Here is a 27,865-nt window from a genome sequence, read left to right as displayed (position 1 = left end):
TATACAATAACTTGCCTAATTACCCTAACCTGCCTAATTAACCTAATTACGCCTTTAAATGTCTCTTTAAGGCTGTATAGAAGTGTCTTAAAAATATCTAGTGATATATATATATATTACTTTAAAAATACTAAAACTCAATAAAAGTCACTTTGTTATTTTGTTGAGTTGATTTGTCAACATTAAAAGTCGACAGAGCAGAGATCAAAATCCCATAAGGTAATTTACAACTCTAAATAAAAGAAAAAATACTTGTAAATCACAAATTGGTAGTGAAACTGTAAATAAAGGGAGATATTTCTTACAGCGTATGATTATCGGCATCATCCATCAATCAGAGAAAGGGATTGACATCTGTTCATAGCTAATACAACCTGTACATAATGTTCATGGTACATCCATCTGTAAATATCACCATAGTCTTTCTATAACTGCACTTTATAACTTATACCTGTATCCTGCACTTGCTTTTATTGCACTGCTGGTTAGACCAAAACTGCATTTCTTTGCCTTGTACTTGTATATGTGTAATTATAATAAAGCTGAATCTAATCTAAAAACATAATTTACCTGTTTTGTTGACCATCGGCTGTTGTGTGGACAGAACAGATTGAGTGTCATGTTAGTAAATACAGTTGTCAGTCCTAAACACTGCCTGTGTGAGCAAAAGCTAATTGTTTTCATCAATCTAGCGCAGTGTATCAGCAGTAAGTGCAGCGCGTTTGGCTTGTCAGTGAGTCACGAGGATCTCTATAATTGTCTGTTGAAGACGGATGTCCGCTTTGTGCCAGACTGTAGCTTCAGGCACATCGGGGATGGTCATGAAACCACTGAACTGTTGTTGGTCCTCTGTCTCAAAATATCCAATGTCAGGTCACAAACAAACTAGCATCCGTATACAGCTTAATGCTGTTAGACAGTTGTTGTAGTCATGCTAGTGTAGACAGAACATACAGGAGGGGAGATGTGAGTCAACAGAATCATCAGCTGCGCCATTATGTGTTTACTGTCCTTTTTCTGTCCAGTATAAAATATTAAACAGATTGAGATCAATGTACAGGCATTGTATGGCATTGTGTTTTCAACACCATGCAGTAAAAAAATATACAGTTTGAATTATTAATCCTTCTGAATTATATTTTCCCCCAATTTCTGTTTAACGGAAAGAATACCTCATTAAGAACTGATTTCTAATAACTGATTTATTTTATCTTTGCCATGATGACCATGAAGTCATTGTATAATGAGGGTTTGTTCTGTAGACAAATCAATAAAAATATTGCTTAAGGGGGCTAATAATATTGACCTGTTTTTAAACTGATTTTATTCTAGCCTAAATAAAACATATAAGACTTCCTCAAAAAGAAAAAATATTTTAGGAGATACTGTGAAAAATTCCTTGCTCTGTTAGGTATCTTTTGGGAAATATTTGAATAAGAGAAAAAAATCAGGAGGTCTAATAATTTTCAACTTCAACTTTAGCTCACAGTTTTATTTATTTATTTTTCTTGTAGTTGCAAGATTATATGGCACAGATTATATAGCTCTTATTTCCCAATTGCAGATTACTAACACGCAGTTGATATAAAAATGTTCAGTTGTGGAAAGAAAAATCTGAATTGTGAGTTAAGATCTTGCAACATTATTTTTCAGAAATCTTTCTCAGAATTTTGCATTATCAAGTTACAATATGAAGTCGTAAAAAGTTTTATTGCAAGTTAAAAAACAAGTCAAAATTAGTCAGAATTCTGAGATTTTTACTGTGAAATAGAAATTCATAATTGTGAAATGTTAAAATGTCAGAACCGTATCTAAACCCAGAACTGTCTGATGTAAAATCTGAAAAAATAATCTGAATGGTGAGATTTGAAATACAAGAAAAAGTCAGGGCTGTGAGGAACTATCAGAATTAGGATATTGTAAATAGCCTAGTGTTCTGAGTTTGAATCCCAGCTTGAAGACATTTCCCATCCCTTCCCCCTCTTTGCTTCCTGTCTGAAATACTGTAATGTAATACTTAATAATGGCCAAAAAAAAAAAAAAAAAAACACTTAATTGTTAAGAAAATGTAATAGTGAGATGTAAACTTGAAGTTGTGAGAAACAACAGAACTGTTAAATGAGAAAAAAATAAGAAGATTGTGAAGAAAGTCAGAATTGTGTGATGTAAACATGAAATTCTAAAAACAAATCTCAGAATTGTGAGATGAAATTTTAATTTGCAAAAAAAAAAAAAATAATTTTTGTCAGAGTTGCGAGATCAGAATTGAGAGATGCAAAATTGAATTGTGAGAAACACCAACACAATCTCATGGCAATTCGAAACTTTTTGATTTAGTGGTTTTGAAATTGCAAAGAAAGTCAGAATTGTGGTATTTAAATTTGAAATTGCAAAATAAGGTCAGAATTGCGGAATGCATTCATGCATTCATTCATTTTCTTGTCGGCTTAGTCCTTTTATTAATGCGGGGTCGCCACAGCGGTATGAACCTCCAACTTATTCAGCACATTTTAACGCAGCAGATGCGCTTTCAGCTGCAGCCCATCTCTGGGAAATATCCACACACACTCATTCACAATCATACACTACGTACAATTTAGCCTACCCAATTCACCTGTACCGCATGCCTTTGGACTGTGGGGGAAACCGGAGCACCCGGAGGAAACCCACGCGAACGCAGGGAGAACATGCAAACTCCACACAGAAACGCCAACTGAGCCAACCGAGGCTTGAACTAGCGACCTTCTTGCTGTGAGGCGACAGCACTACCTATTGAGCCACTGCGTCACTATAGAATTGTGGTATGTAAACTTGAAATTGCGAAGAAAGTCAGAATTGCGAGATGAAATCTAAAAAATAACATCCAAATGGTCAGATGTAAACTTCAAGTTGGGACAAAAGTCACAATTGTGAGATGTAGACCTCGAATTAAAAGAAAAAACTTCAGAATTGGGAGATGTAAAAGCAGAATCACAAAGAATTGCAAGATTAAACTTGGAATTCAGAAAATATGTCATAATTATGAGATGAATTGGGAAAACAAAGTCACAATTGTGCGATTTAGGCTTAAAATAAAAAAAAAAATCAGAATTGCAAGATGTAAACTTTGAATTTGTAACAAAGTCAGAATTGGGCAATGTAAACTTGAAACTGTGAAAAACATCAGAAATGTGATTTACACTTTAATTTGCAAAGAAAGTCACAATTGTGAGATGTAAACTTAGAATAAAAACAACATCAGAACTGTGAGACGTAAACTCAGAATTACGAAATAAAAAGAAAATCAAGAAAAAAGTCAAGAAAAATCAATTTTTTTATCATGTACTTATAACTAAGTCTCATTGTCTTGTCGTGTCTTTCACAACATGTCATATTATGAAAGTAAGATGGACTGCGAATGCATTTCAGTGTTGCCTTTAATATGAAAATCCTCCTGAGGGTTTTGCGCATCAGTCAACGGTTTTATCTGTTTGCTTTTCCGCAGGGTAACAAATGATGCGCGGGAGAATGAAATGGATGAGAATTTGGAGCAGGTCGGGAGTATCATCGGTAACCTTCGCCACATGGCTCTCGACATGGGCAACGAGATCGACACCCAGAACCGTCAAATCGACAGGATTATGGACATGGTGAGATCATGCCGTTGCAATATCACAGAAATTATTAACCAACACAACAGCCTCAGTACAGACTCTCTCAAGAGATAAGAGCATCTAATTATAACACATAATGCTTGCTGGTGCTTGAAATGACACATCCCACTGTAAAAAAATAAATAAATAAAGACATGTATTTTACTCTGGAGTATTAATGGATTCTGGATCATAAATCCACTTTATTAAGGAATGCTTTTTATTACTATTTCTCTTCAGAACAGGGTGTTTTATTTAATAACAAAATGAATACTAGTTTTCAATCAGAGAAGCTCAACATGATGTGATGTTATTGTAATTAAAATCTTATTATGAGCATATGTATTGATGTAATAATCTAGGTACAAAAATAGCTTGTTTTGTTAAATAAAAAAAATCTTGAAACTTAATATTAACATTATATAATTATTTTTATTGATTAGGTTATTAAAGATAATCGGGTAGCCTCAGTATGACAATTATTTACATTTAAACATCCTGAATTTATGATTATTTGTATTAATATTATGACAATTTTCAGTGTTAAATTAACAATTTAACAATCTATCTGAATTTATACATACATTTTTTCGGCTTAGTCCCTTTATTAATCAGGGGTCACCACAGCGGAATGAACCACCAACTTATCCAGAATATCTTTTACGTCTAGCTTAATTAAAATGCCAAAAAGATATACTTTATTTGTTGTATTTAACTGTTGTTACTTTTTATTTGTGAAACTTCTGGAGAAAAAAAAACATGGGGTGTAAACTTCTAGAATAAAAAATGTAACAAGCATAAAACTGTAAGATATAAACTTCGAACTGTGATGAAAGTCACATCTGTGCCATGTATAAAATTGTGACATCACAATTGTGAAATGAAAATTTCAAATTAGGCAGTTCATTCCGCTGTGGCGACCCCAGATTACAGTAATAAAGAGACTAAGCCGAAAAGAAAATGAATGAATGAAATTTTGAATTATGAACAAAGACAGAATTTTGATATGAAAACGTTGAATTTGGATGAAAGTCAGAATTGCGTAACGTAAACTTGAAACTGTAAAATAAATCAGATTTGAAAGATGTAAGCTTGTTTTTAATTGAATAATAATAATAATAATAATAATAATAATAATAATAATGATTATTAAACAGGTTATTAATTAAGATAATCAGGTAGCCTAAGTATGATGTAAAATTATTTGCATTTAAACATCCTGAATTTATTATTTGTATTTATATTATGAAAAACAAGCTTAATTATGCAATATATTGTATGATTATTATTAAATATATTATGCAATGATACAATATAATCACCTTTTTCATTCTCAGTAACTGTTGTTATTTTTTCTCTTGAAACTTCTGCAGAAATAACATAAATATTCACTGCAAAACCTGACAGTCAACTTTATTAATGAAATGAGTGTAATTAACTCAAAATGTACTGAAAGTTAATTCTACTCATTTGAGAAGAGTTTTGAACACAGTGCTGAAGGTACTGAGTTCATTAAATACCTCATTACTTCAACTTAAATGGAGCAAGTTCACCGTACTCATATGGATTAGTTTTTTTTAACTCAAACGGTTTGTAGCAATTAGTTTTGTCAAATGATTTAAGTCGCCTTAACTTATTGGTTCTCAATCAGGGGTGATTAACACAACATTGAATTATTAAAATGAACTAAATATTATGAATATTATATTATTTTTGGGGCAAAGCGCAGTTGGTAGTGCTGTCGCTTCACAGCAAGAAGGTATAAAAACTTGCTGGATAAGTTGGCGGTTCATTCCGCTGTGGCGACCCCGGATTAATAAAGGGACTAAGCTGACAAGAAAATGAATGAGTGAATTATATTATTTTATGATTAAACTAACTTCTTCTACATAACTAAAACTTCTAAATAACTAATAATAAAATAACTTGGGTTTTTAATAAAAAAAAATTTGTTATTTATTCTTTTATTTAGTGTTTTATAATAGCTGCCACTAAAACATCTAGACTCATGAAATAATCATAGCTAAACAATTAATAATAATTAGCTGATTTTTAATTTATAACTCTCCCAGGTACTATTTGAAAACCACCAGCTTTGCCATAAATGTATCATGAACACTGAATCTAATACCAAATAAACAGTTTATTATTAATTAATTATTTGCCGTCCTGTTAAATTTTATTTCTTTTATATCCTTTCCCACAAATTGCTGTTGAGCAGAGGGATTTTTTTCAACAAATTTCTAAACATAATAGTTTTAATAACTAATTTCTGATAACTGATTTCTTTTATCTTTGCCAGTATTCAGCTTAAAGTCACATTTAAAAACTCAATTAGATTAATTAGGCAGGTTAGGCTAATTAGACAGGTCATTGTATAACAATTTTTGTTTCCTAGACAATAAACAAAAATCTTAAGGGGGCTAATAATAATAACCTTAAAATGGTTATAAGCAAATGTAAAACAGATTTTTTTTTTAATCCAGACAAAATGAAACAAACAAACTTTCTCCAGAAGAAAAAATATTATAGGAAAGACCATGTAAATATGTTCAATCTGTTAAATATCACTTTGAAATTTATTTGAAAATATTACCATCTGATTTTAAGGCTGAACGTGACATAAAATGCCATCTGTCTAAAGAGATATCTCTCTACAGTCTATTACAGTCTACAGGATTTCTCTGTTGCCGTTGGTATTGTGACGAGTGCCAGGTGTCCCTGCGTTTACCCCGAGACTTTATGGAATATAAAAAGGAGTCAGAAACTAGTTCGCTCTTCATATTGGCCTTTATGTGTTTCTCCCAAGTGCTGTTGACTACATACATGCCAGTCAAGAAAATGAGTGGGCAAAAGGAAAAGAAAAATACACTCAAACATCTGTCGCAAAATGCATATCAAACATTAAGCAACTGTTACAATATCACAATAATTAACCCAGAAAAAAAAAACAGAGCAGTCACTACCAGACTGCTGTTGTGTTTGCGATAAGGAGGGACAAGGCTGGATCCTGCTTCTTATTCACAGCTTCTTATTGACTCTATCCGGTCCACCTTAAAAACCGCGACGCTTCCGTTTTTCAGCTTCTTATTTACGCTCAGGAAAACACACTAAGCAAGGGCTTATTATGCGTTCCTGTTGCCATCTTGCGGATAGACAACGTTAACCGTTTTTGGCCGCCGACAAGCTGTCTCTCAGAAATTATAAATGTTTTAAAATAGGCACTATTCTTACAAATAACTTTATAGTTGAAATCTAAATAACTACATTCTCGACTAAAAAAGCCTCAAAAGTACATTTTGTTGTCTAACAACAGTAATATTTGTCAAACTGTAGCGTCTTTGCTTGTTGTTGGCTGTTTGTGGGCGGAGTAATACACAATGAAGGGTGAAGAGGCCTTTGTGTGATGTAACTGGCAAAATTTCTATCAGCCAATCAGATTCAAGAACCAGACAGAACTGTTGTATATAACTATATTATCTACTATCTTCCAGGCTGACTCCAACAAAACCAGGATCGACGAAGCCAACCAGCGGGCCACAAAGATGCTGGGAAGTGGCTAAAATCCCTCGGAGAAGTGCTTCGTGTCCCGTTCCCCGTCCCCCCGCCGTTCCTGCACCAGTGCACATGTGCTTTCACCACGGTATTCGGCCCGACCGGCTCGCACACATGCACTTCTCAGCCCCTCTGCGCTCTATCTAGAACGTGTCGTCGTGTATGTGTCTGTCTTTACTGATAGTCTAGCAAATGGTCACATTTACTCTGTATCTTTTCTCTCCAAAGGTTAAATGTACATAGTGCATATTTGATGGCTAGAACTCACGTGTGAAGTTTCTTCTTCTTTTATTTTTGTCTTTCATTTTCTTTATCAAGTGTATATCATCAAGTCCATTTACACACCATTTTTTTTTGTTTGTTGTTGATGAAATTTCTTAAGGTTTTCAGTCATCTGTGTGTCCATGCTCTCTGTGTTTTACTCTATATAAGCCATGCTTCATATTGAGACGTAGCGCAGCAGGAGATGAATTAGAGATGGTGAGGCGCTGGAGATCACATGACAGTTTGCTTATCTTAGCCTGCCATTTTGTAATCGCCTTTAGACAGTGTTCAGTGACGATTATTCCACCTTAAAGTGGTCATCCATGTATGCGGCGTGTCACTTTCACGTGTTATTACCCTCCTCGAGTCCTCCCTTATGTGTAGACATTACCATACAAGCATGGGCATGTCGGTACATGCATTCGGTTTTGAAGTCACGTCACAAAATAGTGCCACACTTTTTATTTTCTGTACATCTGCGAAATGTGTCAGTTGGTGTAAAATCAGAACTATAAGAAATGCCAATAAAAACGAAACAAACCTGAATCTATTGCTTTCTGTGATCTGATTTACTATATAGCAGGCTTTTGCTGTTGATACAAGTGTGTTCGAGTACGTTGTACTAACCCAGATCCTCTTTGAACCAGAGGCTTTACATGGATTATGGCTGGCAACGTCACTAAGTACATCCAAATGCTGGAATACACAAGTACACACACACACACACAGAGCATGGATAAACACAAGCACGTGTAAACCTATGTGTTAGGGGACGGCTGTGCCATGGTGATTTTTGAAGCGCAGCTGCCAATAATGTACATTTTCATCAGGCTGGAAAAAAGTAAATGTTGAGAAGATTAGCCACCGTGATGAACAGATCATATAACAGGATGGAGGGATTTCATTCTTTGTGGCATTGATTCAGTAAGGTGCTGGAAATGTTCCTCTGAGATTCTGGTCTATAATGACATGATTAAGCATCATCCAATTTGGCTAATTTGTCAGCTGCCCCTCATAAAAATCTGATATATAGGAAATAGTACAAATCAAAATAAATAATGTTTGGATTTTACATATATTTATTGTTATATATGTGCAACAGATTTTGAAATATTATCGATATTAATAGGTGTAATAGTAAATTAGATAGATAGATGGATAGATAGACAGACAAACAGTCAGACAGACAGACAGACAGACAGACAGACAGACAGACAGACAGACAGACAGACAGACAGACAGACAGACAGACAGACAGATAGATAGATAGATAGATAGATAGATAGATAGATAGATAGATAGATAGATAGATAGAATGTCATATATACAAGGTTCATTCTGAAAACGTACTTCTATATACGTTTCTGGAGAGTGCCAAATATGTCCCAGGAGCTACGTTTGTTTGCAGTTTTTGTTTTCGCAAATCCACATGAGGTCGCTGTGTACGCTTTTTCAGACCTCAAATTTCTCTAGCGAGTGCAATTTGCGTCTGCTGTTCTCGTGTAAATCCACTAGAGGCCGCTGTCGACTGACTGTTGCTGACTGACTGAATGATTAATCGATTGACTGACCTACCCTCCTTCTTCTCTAAACCCAACTAATAGTGTTCAAAAGCAATGCAGAAAAAGAAAAGCCCACGCCGGATTTTTAACACGTTTTCAGATTTTACCACATTCTAACCTGTTATTTACATGTTTGTTTTATTTTTGGCTTCTGTTTTTGTATTACCCGCTTTCTGGAACCGTTCTTCACCAGACTCGAACCCCGTCATCATGTTTAACTTGTCTCTGCATTTCTACGTCTGCCGACATACATGACAAGCCACTGGACAAACTGGTAACGGTGGGAAAGCCGTCCATATCAAGGTAAGCGGTCAACTGGTAAGCACGAATAGGAATAGCGACATACCACCTAGTAGCGTTCGTTTAAAGATGAAATGCAGCCATACGTACCTCTGGCTACATAACTCATGATCTCCAGAAATGTATATAGGGCTACATTTTCAGAGCGAGCCTATGTTACATATATGCAAGTTGAATAATTTCAACTTCAATTAAGTTCAATTTAGTAGCAATTTCAACTTCAATTAAGTTCAATTTAGTAGCAATTTTTGATTGAAAATTGCCACCAAATCACACCAAATAACTATTTAAAGGGATAGTTCATCCTAAAATTCTGTCAGCATGTACTCTTTCTCCATTTGTTTCAAACCAGTCTGAGTTTCTTTCTTCTGTTAAACACAAAGGAAAATATTCTGAAGAATGCTGGAAAACCCACTGACTTCCATTTGTTCCTACTATGCATGTAAGTGGCTAAATATTTTTCAGAATCTATTGTTTTGTGTTCATTTGGAGAAAGAAATTCATCAGGTTTAAAACTAATTGAGCGGGAATAAATTAATAATAATAATAATAATAATAATAATAATAATAATAATAATAATAATAATATTAGATTTTATTTATGATGCACTTTTCTCAAACTCAAAGTGCTAATAAGTATACAAAACAAAAATAATACAACCAAAAACAGACTAACAGACTTAAAATTATTAATTTATTAGTAACATCATTACTATCCAGTACACAGTAATAAGTCAGACCGTAGTAATCAGACAAATCAGCAAATTGCATACAGAATATATGACGAATTAAACATTTTACTAAAAAGACAAGTAAGAAAACAGCATTCTGAACAGATGCAGGTATTGCATTTCATATTTTGGGTGCATTATAAGAAAAGGAACATTTTCGTTTTTGGGTGAACTGTCCTTTTAAATTACCTTACCTGGCTGAGATACGAACCTTTTGCTGGTGTCCATGCAGCAAACATATTTTATTTTCCTCTTTGTTGTGGAGAATGAAACACAACGCTGTCGTCATCAGATGGAGATAATGTCCTCTGCTGTCCAAGCTGAAAGGCATGTGCTCAAGCAGTGGCTGACTTTCATATGCCACTTATCGCACAACCTGAAAAGCAAAAACACACATGAAAGCACCGACAACCAAGACTGCAATATCTTTCTGGCCTTATCAGTGTCGCGCTTCTCTGCTCCACATTCTCTAATGATTTTCTTCAGCCAGACCACATTTGAGGATATGTATTTGCCAGATATGCATCAATGGCTTCTATAGATGTACACCAATATTTTACACTGCTATGTACGTGTGTCTAAATTTGGTCCTAGAGGGCCGGTGTTCTGCAAAGTTTAGTTCCAACCCCAATCAGACCCACCTAGGCTAGCTAATCAAGCTCTATCTAGGCTTTCCAGACATATCTGTGCAGTTTTTTTTAGGCCAGTTGGAGCTAAAATCTGCCGGACACCCACCCTCCACTACCAAGTTTGGGCAATGCTCTAGAGCACTGTTTCTCAACTGCTGGGGGTCACGGGAACATTTTCAGTGGGTCGTGGAGTGTGTGGTCAAAAAACAACAAAAGTTTAATTTTTAAAAATGTTTTATTTCCATTACTAATGCATGAAGGTCATGTGACCATCAGGAAGAACGCAGCATCTCATTTCTCACAGGATGCGTTCTGTGTTCTCACAGTCTCCCGAGTTCGTTCTTCCGAGGACACCTGGTAAGACCGGTCTTCACAAGAACGCAAGTCCATTCTCTGCATTCTTGGAACTGAGAAACAGCCAGTGAGAGTGGTTGAGCTCAAGTGCATCAAATGTGAAGCATTATGAAGGGGGGGTGCATGTCAGACATTAGAGAGCATTTGATTGGTCACGATGTGATGAGAAACTTAAGTATGAAGTGACTTGAATTAAACTATTGATCCATTTAAGACTTATTTAGATTTATACTTCTGCATCAGGGGCACGAGTATGCTCCAGCGCAGCCTGGGTGCAGTCGCATATCCCTCACCGTGGCCGTTACTGATGTGCACCTCTCGAAAATGTAACTATACGTTGGAATGATACGTAGTGCAAGCTCTGTGATTGGTCAACTTGGTAGCGCTGACGAGCTGTGAGATTATAGCGAGCCCGTTAAAGCGAGTGTTTACAAGTGTCAAGTTCCGTAAAGGAGCTTCAGATGGAAACTGTTGTTTTGTGTTTAGCTTATGATTAAAGTTGTTGTACGTCTGACAGTTCCCCTCTCAGAATTAGCAAGTTTTAGCTACTTGTACATTAAGGCAGCATTTAGAAAAAAACAAAACACCAGCGAAGAAACTTGACACAAAGGAACATAAGAACCACGTCAGTGATACCAAGCCAACCAATCACAAAGCTTGCGCTACACGTCGCTGTGACGTGTAGTTAAATTTTTCACAAGATGTGTGTCAACATCGCCTGATAGCCACGGCGAGGGCTATAGCCTGGTTTATACTTCTGCATCAAATGATCGGCGTGACCCACAGCGCATGCAACAAGCGTAGCTGTGCATTCATACTTCTGCACGCTGTTTCAGTTGCTCTGCAATGACACTTCCGAAACGCTACTTGGCAGTGAGGTGTTTATGTTCCTCTGTGTCAAGTTTATTTGCTGGTGTTTTGTTTTGGTGTTCCCTAATGTACAAGTGGTTCAAACTCGCTCATTTTGAGGCAGTAACCGGCGGACATGCAACAACTTTAACCATGAGGTAAACAGAAAACAAAACTTTCTATCCGGAGCTCCTTCACAGGACTTCACACTTCTAAACAATCGCTCCATCGGGCTCGCGCAGCTCTCGTTCCCGCCCACACTCATCAACGCTACCAAGCGGACAAATCACAGAGCTTTAGCTACGCGTCAATGCGAGGTGTAGTTACATTTTTTGAAAGGTGCACGTCAGTGACACCGACAGCCACGGCGTAGGGCTAAGCGTCTTTGTGTAGGCTGCGCCGTAGCACAATGGTTCTCAAAGTGGGGGTCGGGACCCCCCGAGGGGTCGCGGGACAATGAAGGGGGGTCGCCTGGTGGTTTCCAAAAATCTATTTATTTTTATTTAAACCATAAGAATAACCATATTTTATCCATAACCTTCTGAAGAGAAAAAATTGTCGTTTATACCATATATAGTTACTATAGTAGCTTATAGTTACTACTTCTATTGGATTGCAACCCCCTGGGGTAATAACATTGTATTAAAGACACAGCAATAGCGTCAGATGAAGCAGATTTCCTTACACCCGGTTAAACTTTGTGGCCCATTTCCAGCTCTCATGCATTAAAAAAATTAAAAGAAGAACAGACTTGGGTCCATTGGTGTGTGTGCGCCATTGCATGCAAGATTTCTGTATTTACAACCATCTCAGAGGATATTGGGGCTCGCGAGTCACTGGCATTGACATTTTGGGGGTCGCGGCCTGAAAAGTTTGGGAACCCCTGCCGTAGCATACGCGTGCGCTTGACGCAGAAGTATAAATTAGCCTTTAGGCATGCGACATGGGTCACACTGATCACTCCATGCAGAAGTATAAATCAGCCTTTAGGCGGAAATGAGAAACTACAAGCCTTACATGTTTATATCTGTTTTATATCTTCTATACGCAAATTTTGTTACTGTTTTGGTGCGCAATAGCTTATAGATATCCTAAAAACGAACAATACTGATACTAACATCTAAAAAAAATGTTTTTTTTACTTCATGGGACCTTTAAGTTGTTTATTTGGTGTTGTGCAAAGAACTGCACAAATATGATCCTTATAGAAAACTGCTTGTTGAAATAGTTTTTTCTGGTTTCATAAAAATGTAGGCTTAAGCACTCACAGTCTTCATGAAGTTAATTTTCGCAAGTGAATTTCAACCAGAAACTTTTTAGTTGAACACGCTCGACTCTCTCCGCCTGAAATTTCACCTGTGATCAGTAACCTTATTTAGCGCGTGAAGCAGATGGGATGTGACAATCCCTCTGATACATAATTTGCTGTTGAGCGCGCGCAGGTGCTGATTGAACAGGATCATTATTCAGCGATTGACACCCACTCGCTTTTCTGAGTCACTCTCAGCCCTCCGCTGCATGGCCCTGCTCTTCATCTCTCCCAGTCCACCTCCTCATCGGCCTTTTTACATCCACGTCCCCTGTTCACGCTTCTGTACACACACCGGCTCCAGAAGAACTCATTAACGAACGCTGACAGCAACTCCAAAAGCCTCTCGAACTCTGACTCATGGGGTTTTTGTACAAGTCTGAATGCATTAGTACATCATATTTCATTTGAATAATGATTTAAATGCATAAACACTTGCACGCTTCCCTCATTGTATACAGCGCCATAAACACTGTGGTGGAGGAAGCATTAGTGGGTTTTTCCAGGGATTTGCATTTATTCAGTCTGACGAACCAGTGATGGGGAAGAACGAGGATGTGTGGGGGAAGGGAAGAGGGAATTGCCTAACCTCAGAGCTCCATCTTAGCATGAAGAGGCCATATATGAAAAGGAAAAGACAGAGAGAACGCGAGGAGAGGGAGTATGGCAAGCCATTTTAGCAGTTAAAGTCTGTATGAAACAGTGTTGCCAGGTTGGAAATGTCAAAGTATCGTACCAGAAACTCAAAATTATCATACTTGGAGGAAAGTTTGGAGTAAAAATTGAGAGATTACTACAATACATTTTTAAAAATAGGCGTACCTGTATCAGTGTCTAATAAATATGTATATGAAAGAGTCTGAAATATAAGTAGTAGTAGAATGAAAAGGATGTTGGTAGATTTTAAGGCTTAAATGTTAAAACAGCCTGCCATACTGGGAGAAATAATGGGAATAGAGAGAGCACATGAGAAAGAAAGAGAGTCTTCCTTTGCCCTTCCAGTGAAAGGTGGAAAAATAAAATTAGGCTGCAGTCAGAGGTGTGAAAACAAGAAGACTTAGGAAAACAGTGTAAACCAGACTAGTTATTCTTAAAGCATAAATATTTGGTTCGTTTATTTAAGCAAAAATGTATTTGTAAAAAGTAAGTAAATACATAAAAATAAACAAAAATGTAAGTAAATGCATACAAACTGAACTGAGTGTACTGGCTTTTAAAGAAATAGCCAGCTGGCTAATACTGGCATTTCTTTAAAACAAAAAAAAAAAACTATTAATTAAGCTCTTTCCACTCAAACAAACAAACAATAACACTTTTAATATAAAGTAGCAAAAGTAATTCAGCAAGATTTCACATTACAGAGTGTGTTAACACAATGCATTAAATAATATGTAGCCTAATCCATGTTTGTTTGTATTTAAAATTTAGTTGCTGTACTCCTATATGAGTAAATATATATATATATATATATATATATATATATATATATATATATATATATATATATATATATATATATATATATATATATATATTTTTTTTTTAATTAACAGTCTGTAGTAAATATTTATATATATATATATATATATATATATATATATATATATATATATATATATATATATATATATATATATATATATATATATATATACCGAGGTACACTGTATATCAGGGTGTGAATTACTGGGGGGTTTGGGGTGGATTGTTAATTAAAGTTTGATCCCGAAGGAGGTCAAAACAATATATTTTTACTCTGATCCGTATAAAATTGAAATAATAAATATTAAATACACATTTGACCTCGGTTCAAACCATTGTTAATGCATTATTGCACCAATCAGTTTATTCGAGAGTAAAGTGGCAGATCTAGAGCACCAATAGACATCGTGTTCAAAAGACGTTGTTTTCTATGAGGCGCTGTGTAGGATTTAAATCAAACTTCGCTTATCAACACACTCATAAAACACGTGCATATACACCTACACTATTGGAATGTTCAAAACAACATATATGAAACTTGCGCAGATACATATAAACTTCACGCGTGCATACACCCACATACACACGCACATACATATAAACTCAATCCTTGCATAAACACCCACATTAACACACGCACATACATATTAACTTCAGCATGCAAACACACCTGTACACACTCGCATATACATATAAACTTGATCAGTGCATATGCACGCACCATAAACTCTCACATATTAATGTAAACTCGATGTGTGCATAAACACCCAAGAAACACTCACGCAACCATACAAAATAAAATTCACAATCATATATACAGCTAGTTGTGTATATACATATATGCAAGTGATTTCATATGAGTATATGCATGAATTCTCAGTGCAAACGGAAGTTATTTCACATTAAAAGGAAGTAGGTCAATTTCAACTTAAAAGTCCTTTGAGCATAAATGAACAAGATCATTATTTGTCATCAATCTATGTTATTGCAAAGCTTAGGAAACAGAAATAATGCAAGTAATCGAGGAATTACATCTGTTTAATAATGAAAATAGATTATGGTAATCATAAAAAATATTAAAAGATAATGCTAAGGAATGCTCCAGCAAAATGAAAGGTTTATTATGCAATTAAATTATTAGAAAGCTATGGGTTTAATAAATATAAGGTTGCATAAGTAATTATTTGGAATAAATACTGTTTGTTTAATATTAGTTTTTTATGTTTGTTTTATTATTGGTGTCATCATTCGTCATGGGTTACGATACACACTTATGTCCAGTAGGGAGCAGGAATCTTGTAATAACCTGATTCGTGAATTTTATTTTGTATGTTTGCGCGAGTGTTATTTGAGTGTTATTTGGGTGTTTATATTATATATATATATATATATATATATATATATATATATATATATATATATATATATATATATATATATATATATATGCTTTACATTATAAATCAGCTCCTCCTAGCATTCGTCATGTGGTATATCGCACACAATAGCCTTATCTTTGACAAATTAAATCACAGCATGTTCATTTAAAAGTGATCATAACTGTATTTTTCATCTTCATCATCACCTTTGAGAGGGAAGATCACTGTTGGCAGTGTTTTGAACACTTAAGGGCACTCAAAAGAACATGTATGGCTGATTTCTGCCAGTGACATCCCACGTGCACTTCTGGCATTTTGCTGTCTGTAGAACACTTAAGACTAACATATATTTAGGGAAAGCTTGTTTCTGAGCCTATTCTTGTATATTTTGGAACATTCAATTTGGGTATTTGTTCCAAATCTTAAGTTAAAATAATAGAAAATAGTGAACATAAAATTGTTCACTCAAACTATTAATTAGCTCTTAAATCTATTGCATTTCTAACATCTATGGGTCATAATTTTTGCTGCTTGAAAGTTTTTCAGTTGAATCAATTGAACTTTTCTAGTCATCTCAACTCAAACTGACTAAAATTGTTACAAAGTTAAACTTTGTTGAACTCAAAATATTTAGTTGAAACCTGACTAACTTTATAAAATGAGTTTAAAAATGTATTTGTAACATGATTAACTAAATAAAAAAAATTATTCTTTTTTTTGTCAAGTTTTTAAAGTGTATTATTTTAGCAAACATCATTTGGTTGTCTGAAGTGATGACAGTCAAATATTAAGTCTATAAGTGTTTGTGTGTCCTACATACACTCACCGGCCACTTTATTAGGTACACCTGTCCAACTGCTCGTTAACACGAATTTCTGATCACCCAATCATGGCAGCAACTCAATGCATTTAGGCATGCAGACATGGCCCAGACGGACTGCTGCCGTTCAAACCGAGCATCAGAAAGGGGAAGAAAGTTGATAGTCAAAATATACAGCTATAGACATAAGGAAGTTTAGAAGTTTTATAGAAGTTTATGTTGGGGAAAAAACTGTATGGATACAAGTAGAGCTGGCTTGTTTTTTACAAATTATTTAAAATATTTAGCTAAGAAATAAAATCTAAAATATTTTAATTGTTCATTAATAATGTATTATTAGTATTACATTTTTATTTTATTTTATTTATTTATTTTTTTTTTTTTGAGAGAGAGGTCAAATAAATATTTTTTCCATCTGGGTAATTTGAAAAAAAACCTTAGTCTTTAGCACTTTATGAGTCTAAAATTTCATTCAAAATGGTCTTAAAATGTCTTAAAAAGTCTTTTAAAAAGGTGAAACCTGTAAGAAAAAAGTATGAAATCAGTGTACAATCAGTAACTGGTCACATAATAAATAAAAACAAGGAAATGATGTTGATTTTATAATGTTTAATAATTCACCAGTATAAAAGACACACACATGACATATATAGTGCATTTACATATGTGTATAATAATAATATAATAACAATACATTCATTTGCCCTGCATTATTAAAGAAGTTGACAAGGCAACAATAAAATACAAAGAGCAATTCAATTCAGCAGTCCTCAGGTGTGCTGGGATCGCCGAGTTGTTTCTCCTCTCTTACTCCATGACCTGAAACATAAATCAGTGTTATTTGTTTAAATGCATTACATTTTGGACACAGTTTAAAGGTTTAGTACACCCACAAATGAAAACCCCGCTTTTAATCACTCATTCCAATCCCCTGAGACTTTTGCTTATCTTCTGTATTTTTTTGTAGGCTTACAAATATGTTCTTGGACCCTTATATGATTAGAGTAAAAGTCACATCCATTGTTTTAAAAAATTTCTTTTTTTTTATTTAAGACAGAGGTGCTCAACCGTGTTCCTGGAGATCTACCTTCCTACAGAGTTCAGCTCCAACTCTGATCAAGCACACCTGAAGCAATTAATTAGTACCTAAACAACACTTGATAATTACAGGCAGGTGTGTTTGATATGAGTTGCAACTGAAATCTGCAGGAAGGTAGATCTCCAGGAACGGGGTTGAGCTTTCCTGATATCTTAATTTGTGTTCTGAAGATGAAAGTCTCAGTGGGTTGGAACAACATGAGGGTGAGTAATTAATAACAGAATTTTCTATTTTGTGGGGTAAGGTAATGCTTTAAGACTTAAGATCAGCGGTGTCCAAACTTTTTTCATGAAGGGCCAAAAACCAGTCTTGATTGAGCTTGTTGGACCAAAGTATACAAAACTCATTACATTAAAGTTGCTATTGGTGATTTCCTAAGTCATTCAACATTTAAACAAAACTAGAGAGCATTGATTTATATTAACTAATGCAGTATATATTCGTACAGTAAAAACAATCCTATTTATAACCAAATGGAGTTACACTAGTCAAGCTGCACCTGTTTTTTGCCTTGATGTGCATCACCGATGTGTTCCTCTATTTATTGAGTGACTATTTATATTTAATATAACATTTAATCGAATCATTTACTTTTAGTTTGCGTTTTTGTTGTCATTCTCACTCTCTTCTCAGATGGGATGTTGGGCGAAATCAAAGGGCAAATCAAGTTACCAAGGGGCCAACTTTGGCATGCCGACTCTAGTTTGGACACCTCTGCTTAAGATGATCAACAAAAATGAAAAGGCTTCATACCTTAAACCAGTTATGGAGATGCAGCTGCTGCAGAGCGAGTCTCTCATCTGGGTCTGGCTGCAGACAACCGCAGATCATCCGGCAGCATTCTGTGCAGAAAGAAGAATGGGATGTTTAAGGTTAATAGTTTATAGACCTTATTCTACAATGCCGAAGTGCCTTAGTATTTCCTATTTAGTTGCATACGGGAGAAATGACTAGGAATCATTAACAGTCAAACTGCTCGCTCTACAAACAAGCGTGTTCATGACTGTACATAAAAAGTAGAATGATATAATAAGACGATGTCGGTGTGCAACATTAACCAGCATAGCAAGCAGTTTATAACGTCTTAAAATCAGATTACATTACATTATCAGATAGATTACAATGGTTGCACTCGCTCGTACGTCAAAAATAGTTATAAGACCTGCTCTCTTTACACTTTGATGAAGCTCTCACCTTTTGACAGATCAGGGCTAGTCCAACGATAGTTCCTGATCAAGGAGTGGTCGGAGATACTAGGTAAAGCCCCACACATCATTGCAAACAGGACGATCCCTAGAGACCAAACAGTCGCCGGCTGTGCATGGTACCTGCCATACATTTCATACTCCGGAGGGAAATATTCTCTTGTGCCTAGAAAAAAAAAAGATATCATCCAATGGTTTATATATTTAAACAGAATCTTCAGTGTGTGGTTTTTATGACAACAAAGTTCATAACACTTACCACAGAAGACTTTGTAGCCGGATCTCTTTACGGTCGAACCACAGCCAAAGTCTATTAGCTTTACCTCCAAAGTGTCTGGATTCACCAGGAGGTTTTCAAGTTTTATGTCCCGATGGAAGACACCGCGATCAAAGCAAACGCTCGCAGCATGAATGGCCTGCCACATTATATGGCGTCCCATCTTCTCATCAAGAGGTTTGTTCTTGTGGTTTAAGAAGCGAAGCAAGTCCATACAAGGTGTGGGTCGCTCCATGATTATAATGTAGTGGTCATCGTTGTCCTCCCAGTCTATGAGTTTGATTATCTCGGGGACATAGGGACCATTGTTGGCCATGATTGCCAGGGCAATTTCTGTAGGGAGGGGTTTGACATAACCAGGCTAAAGGAGAGAAATGATGACAATTACATGGTTTCCTAAAGCTCTCTTAATGAAAACTCAATAGTAATCTGACATTAGCATACATATAGGGCTCTGAAACAAACTAATCAAGTGGATTTATCTAAATACAGTTGTAAATGGAGTCTTTAGCTGATCTACTTTTTTTTTCTTCAGATGTTTTATGTAGTAGGCCAATAGTTTCACAAAACCATTTTGTTTTCACTTCTGTTTTATTTTCTACACAATAAAGTCTAGTTTAAATGTAAGCTGCTCAATCTTCATGTGTGCTGTCATCCTTGTTTAGATCATGATTCAATTACAGTGGTTACCTCTAATTTCAAATGGAAAGCACACAGCAACACAAAAGCCTTACTTTACTTGTTTACGTACTTACTAAAAGGACATGTTTTCATTTACTATATAATGTCTTCAATCCCATTTTGTCCCATGCTAAGAAAATCAAATCTAGAATCAAATCAAATCATGACATTGAACTGTTTCTGGACTACTCACCACCTTGATTTCCTTCATCATTGGTGACTTTACAGCATATTTCACAGCAACCTGATCAATAAAGCAAAGAGTTAGCAGTTAGCATGTGGTAGAAGTTTTAAATAAAGCAATGATAAAGAAATGTTCTGTTAGTGAAAGCACCTCAAGTCCATCCCTGCGGCGTGTGGCTTTGTAGACTGAGCCGAATCCACCTTTGCCCAGCTTGTCACCAATTTTGTATTGCCTTAAAATGATGTCTGGTAATAAATAAACAACTGTAGTCAGTATGATGTACAATTTTAGATATATATTATTTTTTTTTTTCACGTTTGTAATACTAATAACAATTCTTATCTTACCATTTTCTGTGACGTCCTCCTCTAGCTGCTCAGCAGCAGGGACATGGTCCTCTAAAGCAGAAGCTGTAATATGAATCAAGTCACCGTTATGTAAATAGCACTTTATATAATACAGATTTTTTTTTTTAATTATTTAATTAATTAATTTTTTAATTAGTCTATGAAGATAAAGTCACATATAGAGACTTATTTTAATTTCATCCCACACAGAAATCTGATATATGTAAATTTGATATACTGTGTGTGTGTGTGTAGCCACAAATAAACACATACAAATATAATTATAGCAAATATATTTGTACATATTACATATTTGCTTATTTTTTGCTACTTATTTTTGTACATATGTACGTATTTATAATGCAAATGGTTAAAAAAACATACATAAACGACCATTTTTTGCAATCATTTAACATATATGGCTATGATTAACTTGTATGTCATATTTGTAATTTGCATAAACTTCCATATATCACATTTCTATAGACCATTTTGAGGGATGTAAACATTAACAGTGGTTCTAACATATATCCTGTTTTACATTTTTAATTTCCACAGCTTCCGAGACTACAAAAATGTCCACATATTGATAAATATTGCTGTGATGGCTGTTTTAACGTTAAGTTATGATTGGATTTGCCTTTTGTTAAGGTTATGAAATAGTTTGACATCAAGCAGGAATTGTTCATGGGCCAATGACATTAATATATTGAAATAGTTTATACAAGACCAGTTATAAATTATTACTTGATTAGATTTTTGGCTGTTAAACAATACTTGTATCATAACCACTTGTGAGTGTGATTTTACCTCTACTAGACTTCGAAGTGAAGAGATGAGTGAGTCTCTTCCAGAAGCCCTTTTTTTCCTTTCTTGCTTCAGGAACCTCATCAGGCCCAATGGTTGTTTCAATGGGCTGACATGAAACTTTCTGCTTCAACATGGCTTCATGGTAGTCCTTCGTGGCCTGGACGAGGTCGTATGTTCTAGATTTGCAAAGGAAGTCAGGCCACTTCCAGAAGCCCTTTTTTTCCTTTCTCGCTTCAGCAACCTCATCAAGCCCAACGGGTGTTTCAATGGGCTGACTAGAAACTTTTTGATTTAAAATGGCTTCATGGTGGTCCTTCGTGGCCTGGACGAGGTCGTATGTTCTAGTTTTGCGATGGAAGACTGGCCACTTCCAGAAGCCCTTTTTTACCTTTCTCCCTTCAGTAACCTCATCAGGCCCAACGGGTGTTTCAGTGGGCTGACAAGAAACTTTCTGATTTACCTCAGCTTCATACTGGTAGTCCTTCGCAGCCTGGACAAGGTCGTATTTTCCAGTTTTGCGGTGGAGGACTGGCCACTTCCAGGAGATTCTCTTTTTCTCCCTTCTCCCTATCTTTCCAACCTCAACATGCGGCTCATTAGAAACATGAAGATGGTTCTCTGGCATGTTGGGGGTGTACTTGAGTAGTACACAGGGACTGTGATCAGACTTCATGATGACAAATGTTTTCTAATAACAAACTGTTAATAGTAAACCGATCAATCTGCAACTCAAAATGCCAAAACTACAACCCACAAAAGCAAGTAGTAGAATGTCAGGCGATGATGTCATCCAGGCGCATTCTAAGAATTCTAATATGGAATGCTTTGGGCTGTTGTTATTTTTCAAATGTTTTAATCTTTCCAAGTTTGAAATGAATGTGATACTTAGCTGTTTTGTGTTTATAGTGGTTTGTAAATGCAGCAAAGGGTTGCTTACAGGCTAAAATTGTTAAGAAATCTGCATGGAGGAGTACATCAGATGACAATAATGTGACAATTGTATTATATTGGGCAAATAAATTGCAGCAGCCTCATATACATGCTGCTGTTTGTGTTGTTATTAATGGTAAAAGAAGAAAATTACTCACTTTTTGTGACTTGTAAGGATAAAAATTATACATATACATAAATATGAATGTATACGTCCCTTTTTTGTATATTCATTTTTAGTGAGGTCCAAATTATTAAGGTGAACCAACAGAGTGTCTTTATTTTCGTACTCTTATTTCTTGGTTATCAATTTCTAATGACATTATGAATAATTAAATTCAGCAAAGAAGCAGTGGAAAAACTTTAATTCTTTGATTTACTGCACATTTTGTTACAAATCTCTGAAATATTCTTGCAAAATGTGACATTATGTAAGGAAATATCCAAGAAAATGTGTATGGCTTTGTCTTGCTTTGACTGCTAAGTCTATTTAATAGACTCTGATGTACAGGCATGGGAAAAAAAATCTCAGCTTGAGTAAAACATAAGTTTTTGTTTCATTCTACACAGTTCTGATCAAATTTCTTCTCAATTTAATATAAATATGTAGCCATTTTAGCATAAATCAATTTAAAATGTAAGTAGAAGTAAGTTTTAGACGTGTTTATAAAAGTTTAGTTTATTTAAAGTTAAGAAATCAATAGCTTAGGACACATTAAGCACATCAAATAAAAACTTTTGTTATTTTAACCAACTTAAAAATGCTCTAAATGACAATGTTTTTATTTGAAATTTGGAAGAAATTGTATCAGTCCTTTATAGAATAAAACTAAAAACAGCTTCCCCAAACCCATAACTAATAAACCCAGAGAAATGGAGAATCTCTAATTCCCAAATGCAGGGTTCCACATAATTTATTCATGCCATCCCAACACCAATCGACTAAGTTAATGTAACAAATTTAAGTGGATTGAACAAATTGAGTTATCTCCAAAAAATCTCAAGAATTGAGTTGCTAATTTTACTTAAATCAGCAGCAAAATCAACAAAATCAGCAGCAATTTTATGTAATTTTATTTTTATAGCTGTATATTGTGACTCAAAAGTACGAAATATTACAAATATTTAGGGCACACAAGCACTTATATACTTATTATTTGAATGTCATCATATTAGACAACAAAATGACTACAACTGTTGACTACAATTGTTTTATGTTACTTTAACTTATTTAAATAAGTTAATTATGTTCCAACTACATTTTTTTTCAGTTTTTCAAAGTTTAACTTCATATTTTAGTCAGTTTGATTAATATAAGTTGTTTGTATTTAAAATTTAGTTGCTGTACTCCTATATGAGTAAATATATATATATATATATATATATATATATATATATATATATATATATATATTTTTTTTTTTTTTTTTTTTTTTTTTACAGTCTGTAGTATCCCTTTGCATATTAGGTGACATATCCACAATCAATGTAAATAATACAAATGGTCAGTTTCTGCTGGTGGCTCTAACTATCGCAAAGAAAACTATCCTCATGAACTGGAAATCAAGAAATACCATTCACATCTCATACTGGAAAAACTTATTAACAGAATACATCTCCATTGAAGATCCTCTTTGCCTGAAGCCATTCCCTAACAACACCTTCATCAGTACATAAACAAGAGGGGAGGGGAGAGAGGAGGTCAGGTAGAGATAAGGAGGAAGAAAAAATAAAAAAAATTAATTTAAAATTTAATTTAAAATTAATAAATCAATTGGAAAAAAAAGTATAATGTAAACAATCAAAATAAAAGAATCATAATTCGGTCTTTATATACTTCTTTACTTTCCCTTTTGTTCTATTTGTTCCCCTTTTCTGTCTCTATCAATGTTATTTATTCATTTTATTATTATTATTATTTATAATATTTGTTTTCTATTTATTATTATTATTATACATAAATTATTATTATTATTATTAATTTTTATATACCAGTACTTTTCCTGACCAGTCCAACAACAGATAAATAAAAAAAAAAAAAGGGCTAGAAAGAGAAGAGGAGGAAAGGAAAAAAAAGAGAGAGAGAGAGAAAAAAAAACTACTTACATGTACTAAATTCACAGGGTAAAGTGTAACATAGGCATGGCAGCCTGGGCACTGAACTGGACTGATCCATGCCACACGTTACACTTTTTTTAATGCATCACAAAGCAACTGACAAACACTTTATACCTCAATGCTCATCACACAACTACAACCTCCTCAATTTATTGTTACAGCTGTTGTTCTTTTTATTATTATCATTATTATTAGTATTATTATTATTATTACCAACATGAGTATATTATAGTTATCAAGTTAATAATCTATCATACATATCTTTAATATTATTCTTCCATGTGGGTTTGTATAATTCATAATTAGCATTGATATAGTGTTTTCTTTTTTATTTAGTTAGTTTTTATTATTATTAATTTTTTTTATTCCCATTGCTTTGTTTGCTGAACTTTATTTATTTTATTTTTCACTCTTTTTGTTTCTTTTCTTTTTCTTCGACTTTTTATTATTATTTTATTAATTTTTGTTTGTCATTATTAGTTTATTTTCTCTTTTCCTCTCTTTCCCCTTCTACTTACTACTATTATTATTATTTATTAATATTATTATTGTTATTATTATTATTATTATTATTATTATTATTACTTGTCCTCTCCCTGATTTCCCATCCTCCCCTTTCCTCGACATCTTTGTCATAAATGGTATTACTTTTATTTTTTGTTATCATTATTATTATTAATGTTCTGACTTGTCTTGTTATCTTTTCATTATCATTATTACAAGTATTTATACCATTATCATTAGTAAGGTTGCAGTTGTTGTAGTTGTAACGGTAGTAGTTGTAGTAGTAGTAGTTGAAGTAGTAGTCATTGTAATAGTATCGATTGTTGAGTAATTGTTTCGAAGATTATAGAAGTTGTAGTTCATGTAGTAGTAGATGTCATTGGTATAGTAGTAGCAGAAGTAGTAATGGTGTGGTGGTTACAGTAGTAGTAGTAGTATTCGTTGTTGGTGTAGTAATATCAGTAGTAGATGTTGTTGATGTAGATGTAGTAGAAGTGATTGTAGTAGTAGTAGTAGTAGTAGTAGTAATAGTAGTAGTAGTAGTCGCAGTAGACATTGTTGTATTAATTGTAGCAAACGCTATAGTAGTATCAGTAGTGGTAGTCGTTGTAGTAGTATCAGTATTAGTAGACATTGTTGTAGTAGTAGTCGCGGTTGTGGCTGTAGTAGAAGCATTAGTAGTTGTAATATAAGTAACTTTCTGTAGAAGTAGTTGGTGTAGCACTTGTGATTTATTATTATTGTTGTCAGTTATTACTGTTGTCCTTTCTCTTTTTTTACTCGCATATTTACTATCATACATTAATAAGCATTGTTGTTACTCCCTACCTCTGACTGGTTTCTTTCTATATGTTTTATCTATATCTGTGACACTTGCTTCATTTATTGACTGTTATTGTTCCTAATGTATGTACTCTGACCTGTCCACCAAGTTACCTTTACATGCATACACACACTCACACGCACACACTCACGCACATACCAGTACCTGACTATATTGTTGATGTTTTTGTTGTTTTTGTTTTGTTGCTTTTTATTTGTTATCTGTTGATGTTTTCTTGTATTTGTATGATTTTTGCATATTCTAAAAAAAAAAAAAAAAAAACAGTCTGTAGTAAATATATATATACCGAGGTACACTGTATATCAGGGTGCAAATTACTGGGGGGTTTGGGGTGGATTGTTAATTAACGTTTGATCCCGAAGGAGGTCAAATCAATATATTTTTACTCTGATCCGTATAAAATTGAAATAATAAATATTAAATACACATTTGACCTCGGTTCAAACCATTGTTATTGCATAATTGCACCAATCAGTTTTTTCGAGAGTAAAGTGGCAGATCTAGAGCACCAATAGACATTGTGTTCAAAAGACGTTGTTTTCTATGAGGCGCTGTGTAGAATTTAAATCAAACTTCGCTTATCAACACACTCATAAAACACGTGCATATACACCTACACTATTGGAATGTTCAAAACAACATATATGAAACTTGCGCAGATACATAAAAACTTCACGCGTGCATACACCCACATACACACGCACATACTGTACATATAAACTCAATCCTTGCATAAACACCCACATTAACACACGCACATACATATAAACTTCAGCATGCAAACACACCTGTACTCGCATATACATATAAACTTGATCAGTGCATATGCACCCACCATAAACTCTCACATATTAATGTAAACTAGATGTGTGCATAAACACCCAAGTAACACTCACGCAACCATACAAAATAAAATTCACAATCATATATACAGCTAGTTGTGTATATACATATATGCAAGTGATTTCATATGAGTAAATGCATGAATTCTCAGTGCAAACGGAAGTTATTTCACATTAAAAGGAAGTAGGTCAATTTCAACTTAAAAGTCCTTTGAGCATAAATGAACAAGATCATTATTTGTCATCAATCTATGTTATTGCAAAGCTTAGGAAACAGAAATAATGCAAGTAATCGAGGAATTACATCTGTTTAATAATGAAAATAGATTATGGTAATCATAAAAAATATAAAAAGATAATGCTAAGGAATGCTCCAGCAAATGAAAGGTTTATTATGCAATTAAATTATTAGAAAGCTATGGGTTTAATAAATATAAGGTTGCATAAGTAATTATTTGGAATAAAATATGTTTGTTTAATATTAGTTTTTTATGTTTGTTTTATTATTGGTGTCATCATTCGTCATGGGTCACGATACACACTTATGTCCAGTAGGGAGCAGGAATCTTGTAATAACCTGATTCGTGAATTTTATTTTGTATGTTTGCACGAGTGTTGTTTGAGTGTTATTTGGGTGTTTATATTATATATATATATATATATATATATATATATATATATATATATATATATATATATATATATATATATATATATATATATATATATATATATGCTTTACATTATAAATCAGCTCCTCCTAGCATTCGTCATGTGGTATATCGCACACAATAGCCTTATCTTTGACAAATTAAATCACAGCATGTTCATTTAAAAGTGATCATAACTGTATTTTTCATCTTCATCATCACCTTTGAGAGGGAAGATCACTGTTGGCAGTGTTTTGAACACTTAAGGGCACTCAAAAGAACATGTATGGCTGATTTCTGCTAGTGACATCCTACGTGCACTTCTGGCATTTTGCACTCTGTAGAACACTTAAGACTAACATATATTTAGGGAAAGCTTGTTTCTGAGCCTATTCTTGTATATTTTGGAACATTCAATTTGGGTATTTGTTCCAAATCTTAAGTTAAAATAATAGAAGATAATGAACATAAAATTGTTCACTCAAAAAATGTATTAGCTCTTAAATCT

General features: G+C 34.2%; 2 protein-coding genes across 7 annotated transcripts in view; one reads left to right on the top strand and one right to left on the bottom strand.

Annotated features, from left to right (window-relative positions):
- snap25b (synaptosome associated protein 25b) overlaps positions 1-7,997 on the top strand; it is an 87,415-nt gene extending 79,418 nt beyond the window's left edge. For 4 of the 5 annotated variants that reach the window (XM_073926955.1, XM_073926956.1, XM_068214327.1 and 1 more), the window contains exons 7-8: positions 3,485-3,629; positions 7,127-7,994. In XM_073926955.1, coding sequence (XP_073783056.1) covers positions 3,485-3,629; positions 7,127-7,195 — 214 coding nt within the window. In that variant the 3' untranslated portion in view covers positions 7,196-7,994. Of the gene's footprint in view, positions 1-3,484; positions 3,630-7,126 lie in introns of all 5 variants that reach the window. The other variant, NM_131434.2, reaches the window with a different exon arrangement.
- A 9,458-nt stretch (positions 7,998-17,455) lies between these two features.
- LOC110438035 (serine/threonine-protein kinase pim-2) lies at positions 17,456-23,751 on the bottom strand. 2 transcript variants are annotated; one of them, XM_068214532.2, is made up of 8 exons: positions 21,470-23,751; positions 20,660-20,722; positions 20,463-20,557; positions 20,322-20,372; positions 19,430-19,808; positions 19,160-19,336; positions 18,719-18,807; positions 17,456-17,685 (listed from the first exon to the last, which is right to left on the bottom strand). In XM_068214532.2, exons 1-8 carry the CDS (start codon positions 22,140-22,142, stop codon positions 17,674-17,676), a joined length of 1,539 nt encoding a protein of 512 aa, XP_068070633.1. In that variant the 5' UTR covers positions 22,143-23,751; the 3' UTR covers positions 17,456-17,673. The 2 variants fall into 2 exon arrangements, with proteins under 2 accessions (XP_068070633.1, XP_068070635.1); XM_068214534.2 differs by lacking the exon at positions 17,456-17,685 and having other exon boundaries at positions 18,713-18,807; positions 21,470-23,745.
- Positions 23,752-27,865: the final 4,114 nt, after the last annotated feature.

This window comes from Danio rerio, chromosome 17 (assembly GCF_049306965.1).
Source record: "Danio rerio strain Tuebingen ecotype United States chromosome 17, GRCz12tu, whole genome shotgun sequence".
NCBI classification, from domain to species: Eukaryota; Metazoa; Chordata; class Actinopteri; order Cypriniformes; family Danionidae; genus Danio; species Danio rerio.
Note: the sequence above shows the minus strand (reverse complement) of the source record. Positions and strands in the feature narration are given on the sequence as shown.